This window comes from Stenella coeruleoalba, assembly GCF_951394435.1.
Source record: "Stenella coeruleoalba genome assembly, chromosome: X".
Taxonomy (NCBI): Eukaryota; Metazoa; Chordata; class Mammalia; order Artiodactyla; family Delphinidae; genus Stenella; species Stenella coeruleoalba.
In genome coordinates this window covers 97,291,762-97,316,357 of record NC_137152.1, presented here as the reverse complement: position 1 = coordinate 97,316,357, position 24,596 = coordinate 97,291,762, and the positions used below count along the sequence as shown (strand labels likewise).

Sequence of the window (24,596 nt, the reverse complement as noted above, 5' to 3'; positions counted from 1 at the left end):
TCATGCTTCCATACATTTAAGACTGACTCGCAATGCAAGCAATGTGTGATAGGGATCCAATGAATTGGTCCCATTTCAAGAGCAGTAAGAGCTCAGAAGATGACAGTACTGTGGCTTCCTCCAAGAGATGGGGATTGAGCTAGAACTTGAAAAATCTGAAAGTTGACAGGAATTAGCACATTGCATTTCTTTTACCATCGAGTAGACTAAAAGGAAATAGCTTGGGCTTCCCTGGTGGCACGGTGGTTAAGAATCTGCCTGCCAGTGCAGGGGTCACGGGTTCAAGCCCTGGTCCAGGAAGATCCCACATGCCGCGGAGAAAATAAGCCCCTGCGCCACAACGACTGAGCCTGCGCTCTAGAGCCGGCGAGCCACAAGTACTGAGCCCGCGTGCCACAACTACTGATGCCTGCGCGCCTACAGCCCATGCTCCGCAACAAGAGAAGCCACCGCAATGAGAAGCCCGCGCACTGCAACGAAAGGTAGCCCCTGCTCGCCACAACTAGACAAAGCCCGCACGAAGCAACGAAGACCCAATGCAGCCAAAAAAATAAAAAGAAATAACTAAAAAAGCAAATAGCTTTTCCCAGTCCTAGCAAGGCTCAAGAATGTCACGTAAGGTTTCCCTCTGAAGGATGCCCGCAGAGAATGTGGCTGCAGGGAGCAGCCCTTGAGGCTTGAGCCCAGGCTGCCTAAGGTAAAGACATCCTTAGCGAGACGCCTGGTTCATGCTTCACCACATGGAGCCACGAACAGCGGTGGTTCTACAAGCTTGCTGCTCATAATGGCCTAATATCTCTGGCAGAATTTAAAGGAAAATCATGCAATTTTACCCTTAATGCCTGGTTACAGCAAAGGGATGCACTGTCCCAGTGTCTGGACTGGGATTTAGTCTGCAAATGATTTGGAACAAACCCAAAGGGTCCATGCTGTCCTGAGATAGGGCAGTGAATGCAAACACTGAATCACTTTTATTGCCACATACAACCACCAGCAGTAGTGTATATCCAGGGCTGTCTTTAATTTCCTGCTCCGCTTTCTAAGGCTGGGATTAGATATGCAAATGCCCACCCCCTCAAGTTTTCCTTTTATTTTATCAGCGTAGACACAGAAAAACTTATATCCTAAAGAAACCAACTGTAAGAAGTCATTTTTGAGGCAATCAGGGAATTCAGAATACAAGCGACTGGGTGATGGCGCCAAGGGATTATTATTACCATTCAGGCGCCTGGATGGCACTCTGGTTATGTAGGAAAAAAGACTGTATTTTTTAGAAAGCGCAGAGACACATAAAGATACAGGGATGAAAACACAAGTTGCCTTGAGTTTCTTTTAAATCAGCACAGCAAGAAGAGGAGAGTGAGTGGGGAGGGGAGGAAGAGAGAAGGACAGAAAGAAGGAAGGGAGGGAAGAAGGGAGGGAGGGAAGCAGGGAGGGAGGGAGCAAGGAAAGAAGATAGATGAAACAGTTTGGTAAGATCGTGATAAATGCTGAAGCTGGGTGATGCTTTTTATGGGAGTCCCTTCCAGTACTCTTGCCATTGTTGTGTATATTTGAATATTTTCATGATAAAACGTGTTTTTCAAAAGAAATGAGTAAAACCCCTATCACAAGTAACAATTACAATGCAACTAGAGATTATCATCCTAAGTGAAGTAAGTCAGAGAGACAAATACCATATGATATCACTCATATGTGGAATCTAAAATATGACACAAATGAACTTATCTATCAAACAGAAACAGAATCAGGGACATACACAATAGACTGGTGGGACTTCCCTGGTGGCACAGTGGTTGAGAATCTGCCTGCCAATGCAGGGGACACGGGTTTGACCCCTGGTCCAGGAAGATCCCACATGCCCTGGAGCAACTAAGCCCGTGCACCACAACTACCGAGCCTGTGCTCTAGAGCCCGCGTGCCACAACTACTGAAGCCCGCATGCCTAGAGCCCATGCTCCGCAACAAGAAAATCCACCGCAGTGAGAAGCCCGTGCACCACAACGAAGAGTAGCCCCCGCTCGCGGCAACTGGAGAAAGCCCGTGTGCAGCAACGAAAACCCAACTCAGCCAAAAATAAATAAAATTAAACATTAAAAAAAAAAAAAGACTGGTGGCTGCCAAGGGGGAAGGTGGGGTGGGACAGGGATGGATTGGGAGTTTGCGATTAGCAGATGCAAGCTAGTATATATAAAATGGATAAACAACAAGGTCCTACTGTATAGCACAGGGAACTATATTCAATATCCTATGATAAACCATAATGGAAAAGAATGTGTGTATATATATATATATATGTATAACTGAGTCACTCTGCTGTACAGCAGTAATCAACAAAGCATTATAATTCAACTATACTTCAATAAAAATAAACCATTACATAAATCACCCCTTATGTTTATACACAATTAAAGTTAATAGAGTATCTTTCCATACTTCATTCTGACTTCATAAGAATTCCGTGAGATGATTATCTTTATTTTAGCAAATAGTAGTAGTAAGAGTAAAAGTTGTTTATAGTTCGGGAAACTAAGGCTCAGGGACACTAAGGCTTGTCAGTGTCGTGTAGTGAGAATTCAGGGCCAAAGCTCTTGCTATGAGCAGGAAAGTAGAAGTGCCCTAAAACCAGATGCATATGCTGCAACTCCAGAGACTGCTTCCGTTACTCAATTCCTTGGTCTTTCCGATTATTATCATTAGTTATTATTTATTCTTCTTATTATTTTGGGTGGGAGGGGGTGGTTAGGGGCATTGTGTCCCACTTTTTCTGATGAAAAGTGCACACACTATTCTAATGCCACCATACACACGGAACTTTACATTCAAATTCAAGGGGACTCCCAATCCCGCTGACAGCCAGCTGTGGCCTCCAAGTAAGCCCTCCGGATCTGTACCTTGTTCCGCAGGCCCAGTAACTGCAATGAACTGAACCAAGAGCCAGCCTAGAGATTCCCTTCCTATAAACACATCCTAAAACACTGCTTTCATTAAGGCACTCCCCCGGCACAAAACTCTTACAGTTTTCCATGATCCCAAATGCAGACATTCTAACTCCTTCCATAAATTGGACCCCAACCTAACTTTTAAACTTCACTTCCCACCCAGTACAGAGTTGTCTCCAGGCTCCCCCTCCAGCTCCCTCTCAAGGTCAGCACCTCATATGCATTCATTCTCCTGGCCATCCTGTTTGGGTTGGTGTTCCCTAAGCCAAGCTTTACACTTGATCACTCCTGGGGCTGCTCATACTACCTCCCTGAACTGAAGTTCCATGCACAGCCTGCTTAGCATTTACCAAAATTTGACTCACTCTGTGAGGTGTAAGGGAAACCCCACCACCCTGCAAAAAAAGCCAAATCTGCTTCTACCACGGGCTGCTAAGAACAAAGTCTCTTCAACGGTTTGAATCCTGGCCCTCTTCCACTGACCTATGTAACCTTAGGGAAGTCACTGGACCTCTCCGAGCCTCCACTTCTTCCCTTAGGAAATAAAGAGAGTGATGGCCCCCTCCTCAGGGGACGGCTATAAGATCGATTGGCCAGGCCCTGGTGCACAGTGAGTACCCACATGGTGTCACCAGCCTGAGCAAGCACAGCTCTGTGCCACTCCACAGACTCTCATATCCACTCAGGGGCAGGGGCGACACTCCGTGTCCAGCATCCTCAGTCACAGTGCAGGCCCCTGTGCAGAATGACCGCAGTCAGTCCCGACCCCTTAACTCTAGCATCAGCTAAAGTTATCTGAGCCCTCAGCATGGGCCTTATTTGTATTCCTTCATGTAAATTTCACAACACGGTACAGCAGGTACCATCATGATCCCCATCCTACAGATGTGGCACCTGAGGCACAGAGAGGTCAGCTAATTTAGCTCTGGCCACACAGCAAGTTAGTGGCGGTGGGGCTGGGCACTCTGTCTCCAGAATTTTCAGCTTCTTTCTCTCACATGGGCTGATCTCTCTCCCCAGACTGTGAGAACCCATGGCACAATAGCTGCGTCTGGAATCATGACACTCTCCACACTGCCTGAGGCAGGGCCTTGTAAACAGAGCAGCCAACAGAGGATTCCTGACTGAAGCCTGTATAGGGACACAAAAACATGGCAGCGACATATTCACAAGAAAACTTTCTGTCCTCATTGCCAACTGCCAGAGAATAGCCATCATCTTTCTTCTCTCATGGACCTTTGTGAATAAATAAACCACAAAATTGATGAAAATTGGAAATGTGAGACAGCATGATATGGCCGTTGGTAACACTGTGTTTTCACCATCTCAGTTAATCCTCACGATAACCTGGTGAGGTAGTTACTATTGCTAGCCTCATTTTACAGATGTGGAAACCACGACTAAGTGAGAATAAGCAACCTAACAGTTTAGCCAGCTAGCAAGCGTTGAGCGAAGCCAGGATTTAGATGCCAGCAATCTGGCTCCAGGGCCCCTGCTCCCATAAATCTGCTACATCGACTACGATTCATGGCTGTTACTGCTTAGGATGAAGCTCCGTTCAGTATTTAAGGTTTTCAAAGTGTGAAGTCAAGTAAAACTTTTAAATAAATACGACCATGACTGATGCCAAGGTAGGGCAACATTTGTCAAGGGTCACATGGGTGACTAAAGTTGAGAAAACACAAATTCACTGTGGAAATCTGAGATGTGGAAGGACACACCTCCTGAGCTGTCACAGACCTCCTAGCTTGTCTAATGCAAATCATGATAAAAACCCTCATAGGTCTCGCATGTGATAACTGATATGGAACCAAAATTGTGTACAGGGTATCCAGCCAAGAGAGGGACAGGCCTGCCGAACTCACCAAGGGCCAACCTGAGGAGGAAATGTCTTGGTTAAAATCAGGAGGAGGTACTCATATTGCCATGTCTTACCAGTTTTTGAAAGAGAATTGGTCAACAAACCTTTTTTAGTTTCTGGACCACCCTCCACAGACGTGAGGCAGGGGCACTTATCTCTTAGGCACTGTAGGTGAGGGGACTAGGTCCCATGATATGTTTAGGAGCCCACAAAAATGATTTGGCTTCTGATCCCCAATGGGGTTGATGAAAATGGTTGTCCAAGGAAACACAGGCTACATCAAGTACATTGTCAAGTATAGGGCCCATTATTATAAGCTATTTTCAATATTTAGGATATTAAGTCTTGGGGCATCTATAAAACACTTCTCCAAGGAAAAACCATAGAGCTGTAAATCTGGCCTGGCCCTCTTTTATTTGACAATAAATAAAATTTATTTACTCCTCAGCAAGGGCTCAGGAGAATATTTCGAGAAAACGTGAGGAGATGAGATGGGGGGATAGGCAGCGGCAAGAAAGCGGGTAAATTTACCCATGTCCACAGGGGCCCACCACAAGGGACATGTATGCTTTTGTAGAGGATCCACAGCCAGAAGCAATAGGAGCTTAGGAGCTGTGCACAAAGATGTAGCATAGTCCAGAGCTGCAACAAGGACCAAAAAAAAGAAAAAGAAAAAAGGCAGGAAATCTGTACCCGGCAAGCATTCTTGAGTGCTTGAAACACTGTGCAGGTTTCTACACCTGCAATCTGATGTTGATTCATTACTAAAAATCTATAGGCTAATGGGGGGGGGCGCTGGCTTTCGCTTTCTTTTGTTTTGTTTGCATAGTGCATCTGAGCACCAGGCATGCTCAGAAAACCCAGCCCTGAACTCCTGCTCCTGGAGACCCGGGGAGTATGGCGGACTCTGACTTCAACCTCATTGCAAAAATTCAGAGCAAGCAAACTCCTAGCTAATAATACGGTCGACCCTTCAAATACACGGCTTTTGAACTTGCAAGTCCACTTAAACACAGGTTTTTGGTGTTTTTTAAAAAAATTTCAATAAATATACAGGCGGCCCTCCATAGCCATGGGTTTCGCATCAGCAGATGCGGAGGGCCGACTCTGGGACTTGAGCATCCGCCGATTTTGGTATCCGCGGCGGGTCCTGGAACCAATCCCCCGCGGATACCGAGGGGCGACCGTATTACTTTGATTACTGTTCCCTTCTTGGTACTGGCTGCCGGATATGGAGGGCTCGGTCAAGAGATAGTCCCCAAACGCTTCTCCAAGGTCTATGGAGCTTGGGTGAGGTCTCTCTCTTACCCTCCACAAAACGGGCACAGCCCCTTGATCTGGGAAGGCGCCCGACCAAGTGCGGAGTACTTAGTCAGCTAGGTTGCAACCTGCGACCCGGAATTCTGCTCTCACGCATGCTCCCTACCAGCGCCTGGGCGGCGCGCAACATCCTCTGCGCCCTGCCCGCGCCCCCTTAGACGGTCCCTAGACGGCCGACGCCCTGCCGCATGCGCACATCAGCTAACCCAACCCCCAGCAGGCTGTGGTAAACCCACAGCGGGCGTCATACCAGAATCTCTGAAACCGGACCAGCCGCCAGAGGAGCCTTAACGTGCCAGATCGTGGGCCACCGCTCTAGCCTTGAGTCGTGAGCCGGGGGTCTCAGGAGATCCAGAGCAGCCTCTGCTGAAGCTCACAGCCTCCTCGACAGCAGTCGGGACATGGAGCGTCAGCCGCAGAGCAGCCACGATGCCTATGACGTCACGGATGCAGCCATTGCCCGCTTCTTCAAGCTGGGGGTCGAAGAGGAGCGGGAAGAAGCGAAAGGTCAGTGGCGGGTGGGGCATTCGCTTTAACGGATTCCAGGAAAGGTACTTTCCCAGGGCGGGGCGAACGGCAGGACCCCCCCTCGGACGCAGGCCCTCCCCAGAGCCGGGCTCACTCGACGGCCTGATCTTTCTCTTTGGGTTTCCTCCCTTGCAGAGGTGAAGCCCACGGAGATGTCGCCTCCCGGAGAGGGGGGAGAGGAGCAGAAGGCTCAGTCCGAACCGGAGCAGGGAGCAGCCGCGGAAGGGAAAGAGGCGGGAGACGAAGGAGAAGGAAAGGAAGGCTGCGAGGTCAGCGTCGGAGCCGCCGGCCCCGCGGACGGCGAAAGCCGCGAGGCCGAGGCCGAGGCCGAGGCCGAGGCCGAGGCCGAGGCCGAGGCCGAGGCCGAGGCCGAGGCCGAGGCCGAGGCCGAGGCGGGCGGCGGCGAAGGCGGAGAGCAGGGCGGCGAGGAGCAGCCCCCGCGGGCCGCCGTCGAGGGTCCCGAGACCGCAGACGGGCAGCGGCGGGGCCCCCGCGCCAGGTTCACGCAGGTGCAGGTGCAGGACCTGGAGAGCGTTTTCAAGCACACTCAGTACCCCACCGCGCTCATGCGGTAAGCAGGCGTCTCGGGTGGCGCGGGCTGCCGCGCGGGTGGTGGGCGGCGCTCTCGCGAGTCCCTCTCCTAGGCTCCGGATCTGAAAGCCCCGGGGCCTGGCGGCGGCCCGCCCTTCCGGCACACTCGAGGCCTAGGACGGGGGCGGGGACTCTGCCTGGCGGGAATCGAGGTCGATATTTCCGTGCGGTGTTTGAGTAAGTCACGTTGGGGAGCTTTGTGGGCCGCCGGTTCACATAAATAATGAGTCGCCCGAGACGTGGTGGAGCAAATGCAGAGTTGGAGTCTACTTTTATCTGAAATTTTGATCATCAGTTATTCATGGATTATATTTGCATTAGTTTAAACACTACATGAAAACATCCTTTATCTTTTCTTTTTTTTTTTTTTTTTTGCGGTGCACGGACCTCTCACTGTTGTGGCCTTTCCGGTTGCGGAGCACAGGCTCCGGACGTGCAGGCTCAGCGGCCATGGCTCACGGGCAGGCTCAGCGGCCATGGCTCACGGGCTCAGCCTCTCCGCGGCATGTGGGATGTTCCCGGACCGGGGCACGAACCCGTGTCCCCCGCATCGGCAGGCGGACTGTCAACCACTGCGCCACCAGGGAAGCCCTAAAACATCCTTTATCTTGATTACTGAATTTTTAAAAATAAATCAATTTATTTATTTATGGCTGCATTGGGTCTTTGTTGCTGCTCTCGGGCTCTGGGCGCGGGCTTTCTCTAGTTGCGGCGAGCGGGGGCTACCCTAAAATTGCGGTGCGCGCATTGTGGTGGCTTCTCTTGTTGCAGAGCGCGGGCTCTAGGCGGGTGGGCTTCCGTAGTAGTTGTGGCACGTGGGCTCAGTAGTTGTGGCTCGCGGGCTCTAGAGCGCAGTCTCGGTAGTGGTGGCACACGGGCTTAGTTGCCCCGCGGCATGTGGGATCTTCCCGGACCAGGGCTCGGACCCGTGTCCCCTGCATCGGCAGGTGGATTCTTAACCCCTGCGCCACCAGGGAAGCCCGATTACTGAATTTTTAGTTACCCCTGAAGTTTGTGCCTGAGGCAGAATTGTTCCCTAAAGCAAGCTTCTGTGTGGAGAATGAATGGGTTGCTGAGTACCTGTGAATGCGGCTAAAATTTAAAAAGCTATCATTTACATTGCGCTTACTGTGTGTTAAGCACTTGTTTTAAAGGGTTTTTCTACATACTGTCATTGAATCTTCACAACCCCTTGTGAATGTGGTAGCCACTGTTATTATCCCCACTTATAACTGTGAAAAAACTGAAGCTCAGAGAAGTGATGAGACTTGCCCAAGATGGCACAGCTGGAATGTGGCAGAGCTGGGATTCAGTCCTAGGAGGCTGTTCAGTAGGCAAGGCCAGAGGTGATGGTGTGTTGGTCCAGGGTAGTGGCGATGGAGAGAACTGAACAGATTAAAGAGATATTTAGCAGGTAAAATTGATAGCAATTCATGGTAATTTGAACACGGGGGTAAAAGGAAATGTTTAAGAAAAATGTATAAATTTCTGATTTGCCCAAATGAATGGCTGCTGGTATATTCAGTGAGCTAGGGAATATTGAAAGACAATAAAAGAAGCTTGCAAGAGACAGAGGAGGAGTGTTTGGAGAGGCTGTTTGTAGGCAAACCGTATCGTGGAAACCTGGATGGCGGTAGGAGACGATTCAACAAGAAGGGATGGTAACTAGCATCAACTTCGGTTTAGGATTTTCTGTTCAACTCGATTACTCCAAGTTCGGTTGCTTTTTGCTGTGGTGTGATAATTGGATCAGCCCAATTTCTCCCTTTCTCAAAAGTGTCAAACTCAAGATGCCCCTTGATTTGGATGTCTAGAGCTGCCTGATAAATATTTTTTCTTCCAGTCTATTATGATATAATTAACATTCAGTACTGTATAAGTTTAAGGTGCACAGCATAATGAGTTGGCTTACGTGCGTCATGAAATGATTATCATAATAAGTTTGGTGACCATCCATCATCTCATATAGATACATAATTAAACAGAAAAAAAGTTTTTTGTGTGATGAGAACTTTTAGGAACTCTCTTAACAGATTTCGTATATAACATACAGCAGTGTTAATTTTATTTATCATGTTGTACATTATATCCCTAGTACTTATTTATCTTATAACTGGAAGTTTGTACCTTTTGACTGCCTTCATCCAATTTCCCCACCTCACTCAATTTCATTTCTTTTTATGGCTGAGTAATATTCCATTGTATATATATGCCACATCTTCCCCATCCATTCATCCGATGATGAGCACCTAGGTTGCTTCCATCTCTGGGCCATTGTAAATAGAGCTGCAATGAACATCCTGGTACATGACTCCCTTTGAACCATAGTCCTCCCAGGGTATATGCCCAGTAGTGGGCCCGCTGGGTCACGTGGCAGTTCCACTTGTAGTTTTCCAAGGAACCCCCATACTGTTCTCCATAGTGGCTGTACCAATTCACATTCCCACCAGCAGTGCAGGAGCGTTCCCCTTTCTCCACACCCTCTCCAGCATTTATTGTTTCTAGACTTTTTGATGATGGCCATTCTGACCGGTGTGAGATGATATCTCACCGCAGCCCTGATCTGCATTTCCCTAATGATTAATGATATTGAGCATTCCTCCATGTGCTTGCTGGCAGTCTGTACAACTTCCTTGGAGAAATGTCTACCCAGGTCCCCTGCCCATTCCTGGATTGGGTTGCCCGTTTTTCTGTTATTGAGCTGCACGAGCTGCTTGCATATTTTGGAAATTAATCCTTTGTCAGTTGCTCCATCTGCAAACACCTTCTTCCATTCTGAGGGTCGTCCCCTGGTCTTGCTTATGGTTTCCTCCGCTGTGCAAAGGCCCTGAAGTTTCACTAGGTCCCACCTGTTCACCCTTGTTTCTATTTCCATTTCTCTAGGAGGTGGGTCAAAAAGGATCTTGCTGTGATTTATGTCACAGAGTGTTCTGCCTATGCTTTCCTCTAAGAGCCCGACAGCTTCTGGCCTTACATTCAGGCCCTCCATCCATTTTGAGCTTATTTTTGTGCATGGTGCCAGGGAGTGATCTAATCTCAAACCTTTACATGTACCTGTCCAGTCCTCCCAGCACCACCCATTGAAGAGGCTGTCCCTTCTCCACTGTACACTCCTGCCTCCTTCATCAAAGATAAGGTGACCATATGTGCGTGGGTTCATCTCTGGGCTTTCCATCCTGTTGCATTGATCCATCTCCCTGCCTCTGCGCCAGTACCACAGTGTCCCGACCACTGTAGCTCTGTAGTACAGTCCGAAGCCAGGGAGCCCGACTCCTCCAGCTCCGTTCCTCGTTCTCAAGACTGCCCTGGCCATTCGGGGTCCCCTGTGTTTCCTGTATGGATATTTTAGCAATATTAATTCTTCCAATCCAAGAACACAGTGTATCTTGCCATTTGGGGGGAACATTTTCAAATCCCTTCATCAGTGTTTTGTATATAGTTTTCAGAGTATAGGTCTTTCACTTCCTTGGTTAAGTTTATTCCTAGGTATTTTATTCTTTTTGATGCTATTTTATTTCTTATTATTAATTAATTAATTACTTTTATTTTTGGCTGCGTTGGGTCTTTGTTGCTGCACGTGGGCTTTCTTTAGTTGCGGCAAGTGGGGCCTTTTCATTGCGGTGGCTTCTCTTGTTGCAGAGCACAGGCTCTAGGCACGCGGGCTTTAGTAGTTGTGGCACGTGGGCTCAGTAGCTGTGGCTCGCAGGCTCCAGATCGCAGGCTCAGTAGTTGTGTCCCACAGGCTTAGTTGCTCCACGGCATGTGGGATCTTCCCAGACCAGGGCTTGAACCTGTGGCCCCTGCATCGGCAGGCGGACTCTCAACCACTGCGCCACCAGGGAAGCCCTGTTGGAAGATTTTTAATCACAGTTTCAATTTAATTACTTGTGATTGGTCTGTTCATATTTTCTATTTCTTCCTGGTTCAGTCTTGGAAGGTTATACCGTTCTAAGAATTTGTCCATTTCTTCCAGGTTGTCCATTTTATTTCCATAGAGTTGCTTGTAGTAGTCTCTTAGGTTGCTTTGTATTTCTGCAGTGTCTGTTGTAACTTTTCCTTTTGCATTCCTAATTTAATTGATTTGAGTTCTCTCCCTCTTTTCCTTGAGGAGTCTGGCTAATGGTGTATGAATTTCGTTTATCTTCTCAAAGAACCAGCTTTTAGTTCTGTTGATCTTTGCTATTGTTTTCTTTGTTTCTATTTCATTTATTTCTGCTCTGATCTTTATGATTTCTTTCCTTCTGCTAACTTTGGGTTTTGTTTGTTCTTCTTTCTCTAGTTCCTTTAGGTGTAAGTTTAGATTGTTTACTTGAGATTTTTATTGTTTCTTGAGGTAGGCTTGTATTGCTATAAACTTCCGTCTTAGAACTGCTTTTGCTGCATCCCATAGGTTTTGGATCGCCGTGTTTTCATTGTCATTCGTCTCTAGGTATTTTTTGATTTCCTCTTTAATTTCTTCAATGATCTCTTGGTTATTTAGTAACGTATTGTTTAGCCTGCATGTGTTCGTGTTTTTTACGTTTTTTTCCCTGTAATTGATTTCTAATCTTATAGCGTTGTGGTCAGAAAAGATGCTTGATATCATTTCAATTTTGTTAAATTTACTGAAGCTTGATTTGTGGCCGTAGATGTGATCTGTCCTGGAGAATGTTCCATGCGCAGTTGAGAAAAAAGTGTAATCTGCTGTTTTTGGATGGAATGTCCTATAAATATCAATTAAATCTATCTGGTCTATTGTGTCATTTAAAGCTTGTGTTTCCTTATTAATTTTCTGTTTGGATGATCTGTCCATTGGTGTAAGTGAGGTGTTAAAGTCCCCCACTATTATTGTGTTGCTGTCGATTACCTCTTTTATAGCTGTTAGCAGTTGCCCTATGTATTGAGGTGCTCCTATGTTGAGTGCATATATATTTATAATTCTTATATCTTCTTCCTGGATTGATCATTATGTAGTGTCCTTCCTTGTCTCTTGTAACATTGTTTATTTTAAGGTCTATTTTATCTGATACAAGTATTGCTACTCCAGCTTTTTTTTTTCTTTCTTTATTTTTTTTTGTGGTACGTGGGCCTCTCACTGTTGTGGCCTCTCCCGTTGCAGAGCACAGGTTCCGGACGCGCAGGCTCAGCGGCCATGTCTCGCGGGCCTAGCCGCTCCGCGGCATATGGAATCCTCCCGGACCAGGGCACAAACCCATGTCCCCTGCATAGGCAGGCAGACTCTCAACCACTGTGCCACCAGGGAAGCCCTCCAGCTTTCTTTTGATTTCCATTTGCATGGAATATCTTTTTCCATCCCCTCACTTTCAGTCTGTATGTGTCCCTTGGTCTGAAGTGGGTCTCTTGTAGACAGCATGTATATGGTTCTTATTTTTCTGTCCATTCAGCGAGCCTGTGTCTTTTAGTTGGAGCATTTAGTCCATTCACGTTTAAGGTAATTATCGATATGTATGTTCCTGTTACCATTGTCTTAATTGTTATGGGTTTGTTTTTGTAGGTCCTTTTTTTCTCTTGTGTCTCCCACTTAGAGAACTTCCTGTAGCATTTGTTGTAAAGCTGGTTTGGTAGTGCTGAATTCTCTTAGCTTTTGCTTGTCTGTAAAGCTTTTGATTTCTTCATCGAACTGAATGACATCCTTGCCGAGTAGAGTAATCTTGGTTGTAGGTTCTTCCCTTTCATCACTTTAAGTATATCATGCCACTCCCTTCTGGCTTTTGTAGAGTTCCTGCTGAGAAATCAGCTGTTAACCTTATGGCAGTTCCCTTGTATATTATTTGTCATTTTTCCCTTGTTGCTTTCAGTAATTTTTCTTTGTCTTTAATTTTTGTCAATTTGATTACTATGTGTCTCGGTGTGTTTCCCCTTGGGTTTATCCTGCCTGGGACTCTCTGTGCTTCCTGGACTTGGGTGGCTATTTCCTTTCCCACGTTAGGGAAGTTTTCCACTATAATCTCTTCAAATATTTTCTCGGGTCCTTTCTCTCTCTCTTCTCCTTCTGGGACCCCTATAATGCGAATGTTGTTGCGTTTAATGTGGTCCCAGAGGTCTCTTAGGCTGTCTTCATTTCTTTTCATTCTTTTTTCTTTATTCTGCTCCGTGGCAGTGAACTCCACCATTCTGTCTTCCAGGTCACTTATCTGTTCTTCTGCCTCAGTTATTCTGCGATTGATTCCTTCTAGTGTATTTTTCATTTCAGTTATTGTATTGTTCATCTCTGTTTGTTTGTGCTTTAATTCTCCTAGATCTTTGTTTAACATTTCTTGCATCTTCTCAATCGTTGCCTCCATTCGTTTTCTGAGGTCCTGGATCATCTTCACTATCATTATTCTGAATTCATTTTCTGGAAGTTTTCCTATCTCCACTTCATTTAGTTGTTTTTCTGAGGTTTCATCTTGTTCCTTCATCTGGTACATAGCCCTCTGCCTTTTCATCTTGTCTATCTTTCTGTGATTGTGGTTTTTGTTCCACAGGCTGTGGGATTGTAGTTCTTCTTGCTTCTGCTCTCTACTTCCTAATGTCTGTTTTTATTGAGGTATATTTGATTTACAATGTTATATTAGTTTCAGATGTGCAGCACAGTGATTCAATATTTTCATAGATTATTCTCCATTTAAAGTTATTATAAACTATTGGCTCTATTCCTGGTGCTGTAAAATATGTCCTTTTTTTATTATCCAATTCAGTTTCATTACTGATCATTGATGTATTCAAATTTTCTATTTCTTACTGCTTTAGTCTTGGGAGACGGTACATTTCTGGGAATTTGTTCATTTCTTCTAGTTTGTCCATTTTATTGATGTATGATTGTTCATAGTAATCTCTTATGATCCTTTGTATTTCTGTGGTGTTGGTTCTAACCTCTTTTTCTTTTCTGATTTTATTGATTTGGACCCTCTTTCTCTTTTTCTTGATGAGTCTGGCTAAAGGTTTATCAATTTTATTTACCTTTTCAAAGAATCATCTCTTACTTCCATTGATATTTTATATATTTTAAAATCTATTTCATTTCTTTCTTCTCTGATCTTTGTGACTTTGTCCCTTGTACTAACTTTGGGTTTTGTTCTCTTATTTTGTTTTTTTTGTTTTTTTAACATCTTTATTGGGGTATAATTGCTTTACAATGGTGTGTTAGTTTCTGCTTTATAACAAAGTGAATCAGTTATACATATACATATGTCCCCATATCTCTTCCCGCTTGCGTCTCCCTCCCTCCCACCCTCCCTATCCCACCCCTCTAGGTGGTCACAAAGCACCGAGCTGATCTCCCTGTGCTATGCGGCTGCTTCCCACTAGCTATCTATTTTACGTTTGGTAGTGTATATATGTCCATGCCACTCTCTCAGTTTGTCCCAGCTTACCCTTCCCCCTCCCCGTATCCTCAAGTCCATTCTCTAGTAGGTCTGTGTCTTTATTCCTGTCTTGCGCCTAGTTCTTCATGTCATTTTTTTTCTTAGATTCCATATATATGTGTTAGCATACGGTATTTGTCTTTGTCTTTCTGACTTACTTCACTGTGTAAGACAGACGCTAGGTCCATCCACCTCACTACAAATAACTCGATTTTGCTTCTTTTTATGGCTGAGTAACATTCCATTGTATATATGTGCCACATCTTCTTTATCCATTCACCTGTTGATGGACACTTAGGTTGCTTCCATGTCCTGGCTATTGTAAATAGAGCTGCAATGAACATTGTGGTACATGACTCTTTTGGAATTATGGTTTTCTCAGGGTATATTCCCAGTAGTGGGTTTGCTGGGTCGTATGGTAGTTCTATTTTTAGTTTTCTAAGGAACCTCCATACTGTTCTCCATAGTGGTTGTATCAATTTACATTCCAACCAACAGTGCAAGAGCGTTCCCTTTTCTGCGCACCCTCTCCAGCATTTATCGTTTCTAGATTTTTTTGATGATGGCCATTCTGACCGGTGTGATATGACATCTCATTGTAGTTTTGATTTGCATTTCTCTAATGATTAATGATGTTGAGCAGGGCTTCCCTGGTGGTGCAGTGGTTGAGAATCTGCCTGCCAATGCAGGGGACACGGGTTCGAGCCCCGGTCTGGGAAGATCCCACATGCCACGGAGCAACTGGGCCCGTGAGCCACAACTACTGAGCCTGTGCGTCTGGAGCCTGTGCTCCGCAACAAGAGAGGCCGTGATAGTGAGAGGCCCGCGCACCGCGATGAAGAGTGGCCCCCGCTTTCCGCAACTAGAGAGAGCCCTCGCACAGAAATGAAGACCCAACACGGCCAAAAATAAATAAATTAATTAATTAATTACAAAAAATGATGTTGAGCATTCTTTCATGTGTTTGTTGGCAATCTGTGTATCTTCTTTGGAGAAATGTCTATTTAGGTCTTCTGCCCATTTATGGATTGGGCTGTTGTTTGTTTGATATTGAGCTGCATGAACTGTTTGTAAATTTTGGAGATGAATCCTTTGTCAGTTGCTTCATTTGCAAATACTTTTTTCCATTCTGAGGGTTGTCTTTTGGTCTTGTTTATGCTTTCCTTTGCTGTGAAAAAGCTTTGAAGTTTCAATAGGTCCCATTTGTTTATTTTTGTTTTTATTTCCATTTCTCTAGGAAGTGGGTCAAGAAGGATCTTGCTCTGATTTATGTCATAGAGTGTTCTGCCTATGTTTTCCTCTAAGAGTTTGATAGTGTCTGGCCTTACATTTAGGTCTTTAATCCATTTTTAGTTTATTTTTGTATATGGTGATAGGGAGTGTTCTAATTTCATACTTTTCCATGTACCTGTCCAGTTTTCCCAGCACCACATATTGAAGAGGCTGTCTTTTCTCTACCATATATTGTTGCCTCCTTTATCAAAGGTAAAGTGACCATATGTGCGTGGGTTTATGTCTGGGTTTCCTATCCTGTTCCATTGATCTGTATTTCTGGTTTTGTGCCAGTACCATACTGTCTTGATTACTGTAACTTTGTAGTATAGTCTGAAGTCAGGGAGCCTGATCCCTCCAGCTCCATTTTTCGTTCTCAAGATTGCTTTAGGTATTCGGGGTCTTTTGTGTTTCCATACAATTTGTGAAATTTTTTGTTCTAGTTCTGTGAAAAATGCCAGTGGTAGTTTGATAGGGATTGCATTAAATCTGTAGATTGCTTTGGGTAGTAGAGTCATTTTCACAATGTTGGTTCTTCCATTCCAAGAACATGGTATATCTCTCCATCTATTCGTGTCATCTTTAATTTCTTTCATCAGTGTCTTATAATTTTCTGCACACAGGTCTTTTGTCTCCTTAGGTTGGTTTATTCCTAGATACTTTATTCTTTTTGTTGCAGTGGTAACTGGGAGTGTTTTCTTAGTTTCACTTTTCGATTTTTCATCATTATTGTATAGGAATGCCAGAGATTTCTGTGCATTAATTTTGTATCCTGCTGCTTTACCAAATACATTGATTCACTCTAGTAGTTTTCTGCTAGCATCTTTAGGATTCTCTATGTATAGTATCATGTCATCTGCAAACAGTGACAGCTTTACTTCTTCTTTTCCAATTTGGATTCCTTTTATTTTTTGTTTCTCTGATTGCTGTGGCTAAAACTTCCAAAACTATGTTGAATAAGAGTGGTGAGAAAGTGGGAAACCTTGTCTTGCTCCTGATCTTAGTGGAAATGGTTTCAGTTTTTCACCATTGAGGACGATGTTGGCTGTGGGCTTGTCATATATGGCCTTTATTATGTTGAGGAAAGTTCCCTCTATGCCTGCTTTCTGCAGGGTTTTTATCATAAATGGGTGTTGAATTTTGTCGAAAGCTTTCTCTGCATCGATTGAGATGATCCTATGGTTTTTCTCCTTCAATGTGTTAATATGGTGTATCACATTGATTGATTTGCGTATATGGAAGAATCCTTGCATTCTTGGAATAAACCCCACTTGATCATGGTGCATGATCCTTTTAATGTGCTGTTGGATTCTGTTTGCTAGTATTTTGTTGAGGATTTTTGCATCTATGTTCATCAGTGATATTGCCTGTAGTTTTCTTGCTTTGTGACATCTTGTCTAGTTTTGGTATCAGGGTGATGGTGGCCTCGTAGAATGAGTTTGGGAGTGTTCCTCCCTCTGCTATATTTTGGAAGAGTTTGAGATTGATAGGTGTTAGCTCTTCTCTAAATGTTTGATAGAATTCGCCTGTGAAGCCATCTGGTCCTGGGCTTTTGTTTGTTGGAAGATTTTTAATCACACTTTCAATTTCAGTGCTTGTGATCGGTCAGTTCATATTTTCTATTTCTTCCTGGTTCAGTCTCGGCAAGTTGTGCCTTTCTAAGAATTTGTCCATTTTTTCCCGTTGTCAAATTTATTGGCATATAGTTGCTTGTAATCGCTCATGATCCTTTGTATTTCTGCAGTGTCAGTTGTTACTTCTCCTTTTTCATTTCTAATTCTATTGATTTGAGTCTTCTCCCTTTTTTTCTTGATGAGTCTGGGTAATGGTTTATCAATTTTGTTTATCTTCTCAAAGAACCAGCTTTTAGTTTTATTGATCTTTGCTATCATTTCCTTCATTTCTTTTTCATTTATTTCTGATCTGATCTTCATGATTTCTTTCCTTCTGCTAACTTTGGGGGTTTTTTTGTTCTTCTTTCTCTAATTGCTTTAGGTGCAAGGTTAGGTTGTTTATTTGAGATGTTTCCTGTTCCTTAAGGTAGGATTGTATTGCTATAAACTTCCCTCTTAGAACTGCTTTTGCTGCATCCCATAGGTTTTGGGTCATCGTGTCTCCATTGTCATTTGTTTCTAGGTATTTTTTGATTTCCTCTTTGATTTCTTCAGTGATCACTTGGTTATTAAGTGGTGTATTGTTTAGCCTCCATGTGTTTGTATTTTTTACAGATCTTTTCCTGTAATTGATATCTAGTTTCATAGCGTGGTGGTCGGAAAAGATACTTGATATGATTTCAATTTTCTTAAATTTACCAAGGCTTGATTTGTGATCCAAGATATGATCTATCCTGGAGAATGTTCCATGAGTACTTGAGAAGAATGTGTATTCTGTTGTTTTGGGATGGAATGTCCTATAAATATCAATTAAGTCCATCTTGTTTAATGTATCATTTAAAGCTTGTGTTTCCTTATTTATCTTCATTTTAGATGATCTGCCCATTGGTGAAAGTGGGGTGTTAAAGTCCCCTACTATGATTGCGTTACCGTCGATTTCCCCTTTTATGGCTGTTAGCCTTTGCCTTATGTATTGAGGTGCTCCTATGTTGGGTGCTTAAATATTTACAGTTGTTATATCTTCTTCTTGGGTCGATCCCTTGATCATTATGTAGTGTCCTTCTTTGTCTCTTGTAATAGTCTTTATTATAAAGTGTATTTTGTCTCATATGAGAAATGCTACTCCAGCTTTATTTTGATTTCCATTTGCATGGAATACCTTTTTCCATCCCTTCACTTTCTGTCTGAGTCTTTAGATCTGAAGTGCATCTCTTGTAGGCAGCATGTATGTGGGTCTTGTTTTTGTATCCATTCAGCCACTCTTTGTCGTTTGATTGGAGCATTTATTCCATTTATATTTAAAGTAATTATTGGTAGGTATGTAATTACTGCCATTTTGCTAATTGTTTTTGGAGTTCTTTTTTGTTCCTTCTTCTTTTGCTCTCTTCCCTTGTGATTTGATGACTATCTTTAGTGTTATGTTTGGATTCCTTTCTCTTTCTGTGTGTGTGTATCTATTATAGATTTTTGGTTTGTGGTTACCATGAGGTTTATATATAGCAGTGCATTAGATTATACGTATATATGTATATATCTATATTCTTTTTTCTTATTCTTTTCCATTATATTTTATTACAAGATATTGAATAGAGTTCCCTGTTGCTATACAATAAATCCTTGTGGTTTATCTGGTATCTATGGTAGTGTGCATCTGTTAATCCTGTGCTCCCAATTTATCCCCCCACTTGGTAACCATAAGTTTGTTTTTTATGTCTGTGAATCTGTTTTTGTTTTGTAAATAAGTTCACTTGTTCTGTTTTTTAGATTCCACATATAAGTGATATCATGTAATATTTGTCTTTCTCTGTCTGACTTACTTCACTTAGGATAGTACTCTCTAAGTCCGTCCATGTTGTTACAAATGGCAGGATTTCATACCTTTTTATGGCTGAGTAATATTCCATTGTATATATATACCACATCGTCCTTATCCATTCATCTGTTGATGGACACTTAGGTTGCTTCCACATCTTAGGTATTGTAAACAGTGCTGCTCTGAACATTGGGGTGCATGTATCTTTTCGAATTAGAGCTTTCATCTTTTTCAGGTTTATGCCCAGATATGGGATTAGTGATGTTGAGCATCTTTTCATGTGCCTGTTGGCCATCTGTATGTCTTCTTTGGAGAAATGTCTATTTAGGTCTTCTGCCCATTTTTTGATTGCGTTGTTTGTTTTTTTGTTATTGAGTTGTATGAGCTATTGGCATATTTTGGAAATTAAGCCCTTGTCAGTTGCATGGTGTGCAAATATTTTCTCCCAGTTCGTAAATCTAATGTGCTTGGACCCCTTGCTTCTTGGGGAGAACCTCTGCAATTGTAATTATCCTCCCATTTATGGGTCGCCAACCTGGGGGTGTGGGTCTTGACTATACCACATCTCGGCCCTTCCTATCCATCTCATTGTGTTTCCTTCTTTATATCTGTAGTTGTGGAAGCTCTTGTCTGCTAGTCTTCAGGTCATTCTCATCAATAGTTGCTCTGTAGGCTTCCCTGGTGGCGCAGTGGTTGAGTGTCCGCCTGCCGATGCAGGGGACACGGGTTCGTGCCGCGGTCCGGGAAGATCCCACATGCCGCGGAGCGGCTGGGCCCGTGAGCCATGAGCGCTGAGCCTGCGCGTCCGGAGCCTGTGCTCCGCAACGGGAGAGGCCACAACAGTGAGAGGCCTGCGTACCGCAAAAAAAAAAAAAAAAAGTTGCTCTGTAAATAGCTGTAATTTTGGTGTACCCATGGAAGGAGGTAAGCTCGGGGTTTTTCCTATGTCATCATCTTGGCTACTCTCTGAATAAACATTTTAACATAGCATAAAATGTGCATTGTATATTTCGTTTCATCCATAATGTCAAGTGCTGAATATTTTCAATATTTTTCCCCTCAGAAAGGAGCTTGCAAGACGCCTGGGAGTGACTGAAGCCAGTGTGTGGGTCAGTAAACCTGAAAAAAGCAACTTGGCAGGGCAGCCAATCTAAAACCTGCTTTAGGAATTGGATACCTTGTCCTAGACATTCTCAAGTTGGTGTGTTTTTGTACACTTGTCGATGTTTTGGAAATAAGATTTGGACTTTTGGGGCTTTGGGGCCAGAATATATGTAGCTTCAGTAAAGTTAAACTCCTTCCAAAACTGGTATCCCTTAGGGGACAAGTCTCTGTGGAATCATGTTGGGGCTGATTCTGACTTGGCAGTTATTCAAATTAATGCACCAAATAGCTGGGTTAGAAGAGGGTTCAAGTATACTAAATTATTTAAAAGTTTTAAAGCCAGGCCTAAGCTCTTTGTATAAGGAGTGAATTTACAAGTATTCAGGCAATTGGGTAAGGGAATAAATAACTCACCTCGGAACACAACATGTGAGCAACTAATATATGTTTAGTTTAGGTGAGACTGATGGGGAGGCGAATAGCTTAAAATTCCAAGTGCCTGGTCCTCTTGCTGTTGTTTTTATGTGTTTGGTAGAGCAGTGTAGAGAGTTTCAGCCGTAAATTTTAATTTTCTGAAATTTTTTGATGTGCAGCCTGAAAACATTGCTAACATAGTAGGTTGTGCAGTATGATGGAGAGGGGGGAAAGGTTTGCAACCTTTAGGAATTTGTCTAAACATATAAAACAATAAAACAAACAAAAAGAACAAATTTGAATAAATTTCCACTGACCTCAAAAGGTGGACGGGTTTGAGAATAATTGGATACTATCGATATATGTCTTGGAGATACTGCGTAAATTCAACATTATGAAACTACCGAATGTATCAGTGAATATTATTTTCAGCAATTTCTAATGTCTAAGAATTCTTTTCTTCCGTTTTCATACTATTATGAGGGATTGGTTTCGAAGAATTTGTTTGTGATGGTCAGTGGTTGGCTCTCAGCTAGTCGCTTACCTGTGTTAATTTGAAATACTTGCTCATTCATTCAGGTAGTGGTTACTAGTTGGTAGCTCATGGCACAGAAGCTGATTATTTGTCCATAGAACACAGTAAGTTGTATCAAAGGAGTATATATATATATATTACATATATATATATATTTAATATATTTATTTATTTATATTTGGCTGCGTTGGGTCTTCGTTGCTGTGCGTGGGCTCTTCTCTAGTTGAGGAGAGCCGGGGTTACTCTTCGTTGTGGTGCGTGGTCTTCTCAGGGCAGTGGCTTCGCTTGTTGTGGAAGAGGAATATTTTTTAAAACACAAGATTGATAGAAAGGAAGGAAGAAGGAAGGAAGGAAAGAAGAATCAGGATGGGTTCACTAGCTTTGCTGCAGAGAGCGTGTGTGAGGGCAGTGATGGACACGGGCTGCAGAGCTGGTGGTGGGGTCTGGAAAGCAGTGCTGGCGGCCTAAGGCCACGGGCTGGGCTCACAGTCAGGTCTGGCCAGGGCTTGGGAGGCGCAGGCCTCTGCTTTCTCAAGCAGGCAAAGCAAGCTCAGAGGAAAAGAGAAACTGAAGTTTTGGTGGCTTGCTTCTCCTGGGTTTACGTAGTGGTCTCTTAATGGAGTTCTGAAGGGAAAAGGAGCAACAAGAAACAAATGAAGAAGACGGGAGAATGTTTTCATCTATTTCCAAACTCTACAGCATGAGCGTCCCAAAGAAACATTTAATGGACACCCTCCCTTGGTTTGCAAGGACAGTAGGAGCTGTTTTATGAAACCAGTATTGGAAATATGGAAGTAGTGTCAGCCTGAACCTCACATAGCCAGCTTTGCACATTGCTTATATTTATGCAGATTTGACCATTGGTACACTCGAACCCCCCAAAATGAGCTCTATTACACTGGCTTTTCTCGACTACATATTCATGCAGCAGAAGGACCCAAATACTAAGATGGGAGAGGGAAGATGGGGCGACAGAGAGAGGAGGCCCTTGGTCTCATGTAAAATTTGCCGAGTGGAAACATCCAAAAATACTAAATATGGCACAATTCCATTAACTGAGATGCTGAGGGAGCAGTGGAGTCCACAGGACAGGTTTTACTTTCAGTTGTTAATAGTTGGCAGATATTTAGGGGGGAGCCGTTTTGTGACCCCTCACTCACGTGGTTGTCGGCTGTCTTCCTAAAATGCAGGTTGCACCCTCTTGACTTAAGCATAAGGGACAGGATGGGGATCTCCTGGTTGATTAGCAGCTCCTAGAGGGCGCAACCTTGCTGGGCACCAGAGGCTCTGCTCCAAGGCCCTGCAACTGTAGCCAGAGCGGAGTGAGCTGACCTGGTCCTGAGCCCAGGAAGGTTTGGAGGGTGGGGCAGGTTGGAGAGTGCAGAATTGACAGAGGTGACAATGGTATGCCTCTTTCCCCCCAAACTCTTGTCTGGGCAAAGATTTTAAGAGTTTTAGTAAATTTGGGCTGAGTTCGTCTAAGCATTCGTTACCCCTATAGTCTAATATTAAGGCAGTGTCCAGGGCTTCAGTTCCGCCGGTGTCCAGCAAGACAAGCCACAAAGTCCCTGGGCCCCCCATGACCAAACCTCCCTCACAATACCATCTCCTTCTTTATAACCATCCCAAGGCTCCAGAGGATGAATGACCCTTTTTAGTCATCCTTGGGGAAAGCTTTTGTTTAAAAATCCAACCCACTCCTATTGATTATTTACTGTAACCAAAGATGGGTTTTTCAAAATGGGGACCGTTCCCCTCAGTATGATTTTAAAAGGCACCCACTTTTTCCTATGCTCAACTTCCCCCATAACTAAGGTGACACCTGCCCAATGAGTAGGGATTAGTGGCAGCTGGAGCTGACGGTCAGTTGTCAGGACGCAGACCTCCCAGGCACAGTAATAACAGCAGGGACAGAGTGCAGTTGGTCAGCTCCACCTGCGTGTAAGAGTGGGGGAAATAATAGAAAAGGTGGGAGGGGAGAGACAAAGCCATATGCCAATCCAGAGCCTGGCACATAGTCGGTGCTTGCTCTTGGGGGGGAGGGCGGCTGAAGGGAGCGCCTTCAGCTACATATCCTAAGATACTTTAGCAAGAAGGAAATAGCTTCTCCTGATGCACTTCCAAATCTTCAAGGCACCGAGAGCTCCCTGCTGCAATTTTTCATGTCTGACATGAAATGCCCAATATACTAATCAATCTCTTTTTCTCTCTGCTTGAAGGCTTGGTTTAAGAGGAAAAGGGCCAAGTGGAGGAGACATCAGAGGGCACTAATGCTCAGTAACGTGCCCCCCGTGCTCCCTGTTGTCGTCAGCTTGTGTGAGCCCTGCCCTGCCGTCTCGCGTCAGGAGCTGAATTCGTCATGCGATCTTCTGGAGCCACTGCTGATGGACCTGTCCCTGCTGCCCAGACCGCCTGTGCCACCCAGGCCACCTGTGCCACCCATGCTGCCCGTGCCGCCCGTGCCACCCGTGCTGCCCGAGGATCCCATGCCACCCATGCGGCCTGTGGTGCCCAGGCCGCCCGTGCCACCCATGCCGCCCATGCAGCTCATGTGGCCTGTGCACCCCATGCCACCAATGCCGCCCGTGCCGCCCATGCTGCCCGAGCCGCCCCTGTGGCACGTGCAACCCATGCCACACATGATGCCCATGCAGCCCTTTCCTCCAATGCCGTTGCCTTCTCCACCCAGGCTTCTTCCACACTTGCTTCCCTGTAGGTGCCCTCATGCAGCATGGCCTGGTCCCTAACCATCGGCGATCCTACGGTAGCCCTAGTTTCCTCTTAAATGGTGTCCATGACAGTTTTTTTCAAAGGTCCTTTGAGCCAGTTTCAAATTCTGCATACCTCACCACCAAGAGCAGTTCCCCAAATGCCTGCAAAGTATATTAAATAGAAGTAGAGGCCTTGACCCACTGTTTTAGGGCATGTTTTGTATTTTCAATAAAGTTGTGAGTTCTCTGCATATTTGTTCTCTGTGTCACATGGGGTTAGTAAATTTGATAGAAATGGCTAAGCCAACTCCATTCAGACCGAATGCCCAGGAGGCCTCCTTTCATGCAGTAACAGCCCTGAGTCACCATCATAGGCCATGCACATCTCAGAAGTTTGCCAGGTGCCCGTGAGGGGTTTACACAGACCCACCTGTTCTCTTCCACCCTCTCCCCCAGCACCCATGCTCCCCGCACGCTGCCCCATTGGGACCACCTAGATGTGCAAAACGGGTGGTGTGAGTCTCGAATGGGAGAACAGTGTGTTTC

General features: G+C 44.6%; 1 protein-coding gene across 1 annotated transcript; it reads left to right on the top strand.

Moving 5' to 3' along the window:
* Positions 1-6,314: 6,314 nt before the first annotated feature.
* On the top strand, positions 6,315-24,235 carry LOC307180918 (uncharacterized protein). The gene is made up of 5 exons (XM_079911545.1): positions 6,315-6,630; positions 6,787-6,995; positions 7,044-7,222; positions 20,350-20,395; positions 23,559-24,235. The coding sequence occupies exons 1-5, from the start codon at positions 6,525-6,527 to the stop codon at positions 24,084-24,086; spliced, it is 1,068 nt and encodes a 355-aa protein (XP_079767671.1). The 5' UTR covers positions 6,315-6,524; the 3' UTR covers positions 24,087-24,235.
* Positions 24,236-24,596: the final 361 nt, after the last annotated feature.

What these genes read in the sequence shown, in the direction of transcription:
- LOC307180918 (XM_079911545.1), top strand. Translation starts at nt 6,525, where the DNA reads ATGGAGCGTCAGCCGCAGAGCAGCCACGATGCCTATGACGTCACGGAT. An exon ending in TACCCCACCGCGCTCATGCG is followed by an intron (nt 7,223 to 20,349) that starts GTAAGCAGGCGT and finishes TTTTCCCCTCAG; the next exon opens with AAAGGAGCTTGCAAGACGCC. An exon ending in TGACTGAAGCCAGTGTGTGG is followed by an intron (nt 20,396 to 23,558) that starts GTCAGTAAACCT and finishes CTCTGCTTGAAG; the next exon opens with GCTTGGTTTAAGAGGAAAAG.